Genomic DNA, 7178 nt, shown 5'->3' with positions numbered 1-7178 from the left:
GGTGAAAGTAACAAATTGCCTTTGATAGATTACGCTCCCCGTGCCTTGAATCCAAATCACAGCAAATTAGTAAATTTACCATAAACAAATAAATAATATACACTCCGTCCTGCAAAACTGTCAAGACACTATCATTATTCAATTATACTAGGGTATTGAAGTTCAGTCGAGTAGCGTCTATGATAAATTTATTTCATTCCACAGAACGGGAATCAGAAACGTTATTTCTCCTTTAGACGAGAAATAACTTTTTTCATGGTAAAAATTCCCCTTCAAAGTCATAAAAGGAAGGAAAGAGACGGAACACTGCGGCAGTGAAGTGTCAACTCAAGTCATCTCAAAGCGTGCTTCTATATGCAAATTAAAAAAAAAAATATTCGAAGTAGGGTGACCTGCCTAGATTAGTATTTAGGCTATTCAAAATGAAGACATTCGGAAGCCGATATGCCCTAGGTGAACCATGAATTCAATCTATTCTAATATCTGGGTCATCTCTTCTCAAAGCATGCAAATACAGGTACTTAATATCTGCGCAGCTACCAAAGTCCGAGGATCAAGTAGGAGCCAGTAACCGGGGACCAGATATCGTCCAGGGTATTGCTTTGACGTAGTTTAAATTCAATACGTCTGTGCTGCTGCTCAGAAGCCTGCGTGATTTTTCTTGCTGTAAAATGCCATTATTTCGAAATAACGAGTCACGATGTCGCATATTAATCCTTTGCGTAGGCTGTACAACTCTTTGTCTGAACAATTATCCGAAGATGACGACAGGTCTTTACGAAACCTGTTGCGCGGTGATCAGCTGACGACTCGTGACGTGGAACATCTGAAAAGCCCAGCTGACATTTTCATTAAGCTGGAGGAGTCTGGTCATATATCGAAAACAGAATTACTGCTCCTTAAAGAGTTGTTGAAAGCCATCAAACGACATCCGTTAGTCGATGAAGTTGAGAGAGTGGAGAAGGAGTTACATGGCTGCCAACTGGAACGTGTAAGAAATAGCTTGGAAGTCAACAGCACAGGTAATTAAGTCAGTATCGTAGAGGAAATGACAAACCAATTTAACAAACATTTGACCTAACATTGCCTTATGACATGAGAAGCTTGGTTCCTTCTGGTAAAATTAGCCTTTGAGAGTAACTTAGTTACAACGTCACAAAAATAAAAACTATTCTCCTGGCTAAACAACATAGTTTAACTAAGTAAAATGTTTGCTGATGTATTCTGGATTACATATGTTTATACTGCTTAGCCCGTTCATATGAACATTTCAGTTTTATCAGCAATGCCCATACTTGTTTCATGCTACCGACATAATTTATGAAATACCTATATCAATATGGAGCAGCCTACATTTTTGACTGATAGACTTATTCTCGTTTGAACAAAGAATACTTGGGTTGCTAGAACGATTAATCCAACATGTTGATAGACCGGAATTTCATTCAAGTGACTTTGCTTCGCCTCATTTATCTCTGAACATTTGTTTAACTTCATCTCGACACGAATTGTTCCTCCTCACTACATGTATGGAAGTAAACATGATTACGACACTAAAATACGAAATGTTATCATACAAGCAAAACTTCTATTGCTTTTTATCAGTAAACACCTCATAGGAATGATTGCGTCCTCAACGTATGACAGTCGCGCGAGAACGCAAGCAGCTGAGTATATGACACCTTGTCAAATAAATTACAGTATTGAAAACATGTACCAGTCAGTGCAATATACCAGAGAAGCTTTTGCAAATTCATTTGACCTCGAAACGAATAATATCATAAGAGGGCTCAGAAGTCACAAACAATGACCTCAGGGTAAAAAAAATGATCTTACTTTGAATAAGAGTAAAGACTTCGTCTTTTATGCCCAATAACTCACTTTAATGATAGCGGAGAAGCATAGGTCTTTCGTGAACACGTTGGATGTCCTGTATATAAACGCACTCTTTAACTCCGGTATTGCCAACAGACTGTTTGGGTGCAGAAGGCAGTAATGCTGCTGCTAGCAGTGTCGTGGACGTACTAGGAGAAACACATTGGGAGATTGCGAGAAAAATGTAATCTATGGCTAACACCCTTGAATAATCTTACTTATGTTTAAAATACTGACTTACTTAGCATAGATACAGGTCATAGCTACACGAAATGAAAATAGAAGCACAGTGTCATTGAAACTATTTTTGTAAGTCCCTGATGTCAGAATCAAGATAGCATTGAAAATCCTAATATTTGTATTTCTATTTGGGTTACACTTCACTTTATTATTATTCATTTTACAAGGTTCACCACCAAGTAAACACCAAAGTGGTTCTTCAGAGTCACTATGCCGTGCAGAATCTAAATATCCAGGTAGGCACAATATACAGTATTGTAGATCACAATCAAAAATCTACGACGGTGGATCACGTCATATAATCATATACTTTTGAATTAATGCGATAATTTGATATTCATTGTTAGAAGTCCTGACCCTGGCTGAAGTGTTATTTCGTTGACCAGACCGGTCAGAAAGGGGATGAAAGAATAAAAATATGAGGAAAAGTCTGCTTTGAACTTTGAATTCATTCATTACGACAAAGTGTCAGGAAATCAGTGTCAAATAATCAGAAAGAAGTTGTATTTCTATATTTACATATTGCAGATATTGTCTTGAGATGTGAACGACATTTGAAATCTCTTTACGAAAAAGTATCTGAGATTCTTCCATTTCCATGGTGGGACGGAACTAACAGATTGGAGCTTGCAAATGTCTACACTGAATTAGAACTGAAAACTAAGAAGGAAGAAAAAATAGACTTTCCTAGACGAGATATCTTTTCATCGAAAAAGACGAAGAGAGTCTAACAACACCGAAAAGGGTACTGATTGAGGGCGATCCAGGGTATGGCAAATCAACATTTTGTAAGCAGTTGGTATATGATTGGGCAAAGGGAAATGTTGAATATCTGAATTGTTTTAAATTGATGTTTCATTTTGAGTTGAGAGATTTGTTACATTCTGATGCGCAAAACATTCAAGATGCTATATTCAATCAGTTATTAAAGGCTGTCAGGGACGAAAGCGAAAGACTTGAGCTTTGGAATTTCATTCAAAGCAACCAGGAAAAAGTATGTTTTGTCTTCGATGGACTGGACGAAGTTCCAACGAAAGACCTGCCATCATATTTTAAAGAAATGACTGCTGTAAACTGTCTTCTCCCTGACTGCCTTGCCATTGTTACTTCTCGGAAAGTAAGGGATACAAACTCAAAACAAATGTATGACACACAATTGTCGATCAAAGGATTTGATTATGAGAAAGCAAGAATATTTATCGAGAAACACATTGACGAAATGAACTCACAGGGTGACCTTCTACAAGAGGTAAAAGCTTCAGACTTTCTGCAGGAACTGGAGAAATCTAGTCACAAATCTGTTTTGATAGAATTCATGCAGAGTCCTTTAAATACTCTAATGTTATGTGACATATGGATACATTCAAACAAACTACCTAACACACGTACACAACTCTATGAAGAAATCATTGATTATGTTGTTAAAAGATACAGAGGAAATCACGATTGTAACTCACATTTTGAAGAGGAGATTAAGCAAGCTTTGCTTTTAATGGGGGAAATGTCGTACAGGGGTTTAACAACTGATGACTACTTCAGTGAAGAAGACATCTCTCACAATCGATATATACGTGAGTTAGGACTCCTGACAAAAGTATCAGAATTTCCATCCAGGTACGGTTTTTACCATTTAACATTCCAGGAATATTTTGCATCAATATATGTGGCCCATCTCTTGACGAATGATAGATGCAAATTCGTAGATGCAATCTACTTATTAAATCAGGAAATAGATTTTGTATATACCAACACACTATATGCATTTTTAGGCGGCAAACTGCAAAATAATGTTGGTGAAATCTTTAAGGTCATGCAGATAAAGGACATCTTCCCAGATAGTTATAGCTTCTTAGATCCGAGAGAAATTCTGTATGAAAGTGGTTGTACATCAGCTGCAGTTTTTGAATACTGTGTCCCTTTTTTGCCGAAAATCTCACAGTTGACTTCGACACGATGGTCAGTCACCCCGACAGTAACAGACTAAACGTGAACACTGCTATTTTGCGAAGTCCACGCTTAAGATCAACAAGCGTTACGTTCAAACTATCCACAGTGAATTCCGATACGGTGGCAGTGTATAGAAAATGTTATGAAGCCCTGCAAAAAAACGGAAGAAAAGTTATCGAAGTAATTTTAACTATTGATTTGAATAATTGTAAAGGCAATGGTAGCGGTTATGTTGAAAATTTCACATTCATCAATAATACTGAGCGTCATTCTCTTCTTGACTTTGAACCATTGAACATTGATAGTATAACAGTTAATATTTGCAAACGCGTCAAATCACCTACCGGTTTCACCGACCATTTAATAGCAATACTAAAAGGCTTATCACTGGTGTCTGCCGATTCACTTTCAATTTATGGCGTGCCTCTTGAAATCTAGAATTCTTAAAAATGTTTTTGATTCTCTGAGTAGCAACAAGATAGGCGGTTACATTTATATGATATTTTGTGATGATTGTAATAAATGGTGGAAAACATCCTTATTGGATATCAAAGCAGACTTTGGAAAGTGTTTTGTTAATTTCAAAACGAATAAAATGGAGTTCAAGTTAGTGGATCTTCAAAAGTTGCTTTCAACATTTGCATCAGATGATGATAAGAAGGTATCCCTGACGGTATGGATTCATTGTAATTTTAATACAAAACTCATATCTGATATAACTGATATTCTTCACAGATTTGGATCGGTTGACATCAATCTGTTTTACTTAGTGATAAAGGTTCCAGTGGCTTAAACAAGAAAGAAATATATCCTAGTATTTCCCAAATTGTGGAAGCTACGTCATTACACTAGACAAAATGCTTGATATGCGCTTAGCATATTTACGTATATTGATGTATATGGAACAGAAAACTAATTGCATATGCAGCGTATATCTTTGTATATGGAACATTCCAATACGTTGATATGTGTAGCGTATTTCTATGCAGATCATGAGTATACGTAATGCAGATCTTTGCACACTAAGTGTACACAGTAGTTTTGCATTTTATTAGTATACGTACTGTATACTGAACGTATTTGACACATGTACAGAATCAGTATATGTGCATATATTGTTGTATATCAAGCATTTTGCCCAGTGTTAGTATCTGCCAATGAGTTTGACATTGAAGGATTGCCTCCTGGAAATTTAGATTTAATGAGAGAAGTGCTTACTTATCTCAACAATAATAAGCTGATCAGGTCCATTAATATGCGTTTTGATGGGGGATATTTTTCTGGCATTCGGCGAACAGAAACGCTAAACATTTCAACACACTTTGGAAAGTTTATCTTTTACTACAAAAGCAATACAATAGAGTTCGACGTTGCAGATCTTCATAGGTTGCTTTCAACATTTGCAGATGTAGAAAGTGAAAACGTGTCGCTAAATGTTGTGATTAATTGTGATCTAAGGAAAAAAACAGACTCTGACATGCTTGATATTCTTCGGAGCCTTCAATCCGCCGATCTCCGAATGGTAACGTTAAATACAAGAGGCCCTATAGTGTCGCTCCTGGCTCAAGAGGACGAGTCTCTCCAAGGTCCATGGCTAAACAAGGACATGTGTGCGCATACTCTAACCATCGTAGAAAACCTGTCACGGGTGTCTGTCAATATCTTATACATACAAGGTTTACCTTTTGTAAATCTAGAATTCATGAAAGCTGTACTTGGTTATTTTAGTAACAATGAGTTACAGAGCTTAGTTAGTATCCAATTTTATGAAAATATTCTTGCCATTTTGCCGTTCAGCGACCTGCTACTGTGTATAACCTTTGGAAAGTTAAACGTTTGTATTGATGGGATAGATAGGAGGTATTTCAAGTTGGCTGATCTTCATCAGTTGTTTCCAACATCTGCATCCGATAATAAGAGAGTATCACCAGATGTTAGTTTTATATGTAAATTGAAGTATGGAATGACATTAGATATTACAGATGTGCTCAGCAAATTTGAATCAGTTGAAATGGGGAAGTTATCATTAATGATAGATTCTAGGTTAGTCACCAATTCCAGGAGGGAAGAAATCTACTTTGCAACCATTGTGAAAGCGGTATCACGGGTGTCTGCCAATAAGCTTGTTATTGAAAATTTACCGGCTGGAAATTTAAAATTCATGAAAAATATACTTGATTGTCTCAGCAGTAGTAAATTACTGAAGTCTGTTCATATGACATTTTGTAATGATCGCCTTTACTCTTGGGAAAAGGGCAACTTAGAAATCTATGCAAGGGTTGGAAAGTTTCACCTTTTGTGCATAACGAATAAAATGCATTTCAGCATATTCGATCTACGTCGAACATTGACAAAATATATATCGGTTGATAACAACGGTGTAATATTTGCTGTTATAGTGAAGTATGATTTAAATCAAAGTAAAAATAAAAAGTTAACAAAACTTTTTAAAAAACTCATATCAGTTAACATTGCAAAGATGTCATTGCATATGTCATATGGTAACATAGGAATTAAAGACATTTACTCTCGTACGTCTCATATGGTGCGAAGTTTGTCACTGATTGATGCAAACTCGTTTGTCATCGACGGATTGCCTTACGGAGACATTGAGTTCATTAGATTTGTACATGCTGCTCTTGAGAAAAGTGTACCTGATAAAAGAACGCATATATCCTTTGGACCTTCGTGTTGCCCAGTATGTGAACTAGCGTTTTCTGAACACACAACCCTTACAGTTAAGAATCAAAAGCACACCCGCGAATTTTGTATTTGTAAATCAAAATTCGACATTGTCAGTTTTTATCCAGAGCTTCAAGAGCGACTCTCGACTCTTGAGCAAATACTCCTCATAGATGCACAAATTAAATGCACTTCAAATATTGAAGACGACATTAAATATATACTGGACGGATCTAAGAGTATAACGTTCAACAAGATAGAATATGTTGAAGGATCAAGTAATCTGTCACCAGCCTTTCACGTGTTAGAGAAGTTATCTGAAGTTAACACCAGACGACTTTCATATAAAAGTAATGTGTCTCTCGGTTATAAATTATCAAAGTCAGCAAAGTCAATTGTTGATGCAATGCTGCAATGTCAGTCTGCTCAAACAG

The 7178-nt window shown here is 36.5% G+C and overlaps 1 protein-coding gene across 1 annotated transcript; it reads left to right on the top strand.

Moving 5' to 3' along the window:
- The first annotated feature begins 604 nt into the window (after positions 1–604).
- On the top strand, positions 605–3512 carry LOC139126601 (uncharacterized). Its single transcript, XM_070692664.1, has 3 exons — positions 605–1022; positions 2283–2351; positions 2644–3512. Exons 1-3 carry the CDS (start codon positions 701–703, stop codon positions 2844–2846), a joined length of 594 nt encoding a protein of 197 aa, XP_070548765.1. The 5' UTR covers positions 605–700; the 3' UTR covers positions 2847–3512.
- The last annotated feature ends 3666 nt before the right edge of the window (positions 3513–7178 follow it).

The sequence above is a fragment of the Ptychodera flava genome, unplaced genomic scaffold (assembly GCF_041260155.1).
Source record: "Ptychodera flava strain L36383 unplaced genomic scaffold, AS_Pfla_20210202 Scaffold_106__1_contigs__length_256847_pilon, whole genome shotgun sequence".
NCBI lineage: Eukaryota > Metazoa > Hemichordata > Enteropneusta > Ptychoderidae > Ptychodera > Ptychodera flava.
Note: the sequence above shows the minus strand (reverse complement) of the source record. Positions and strands in the feature narration are given on the sequence as shown.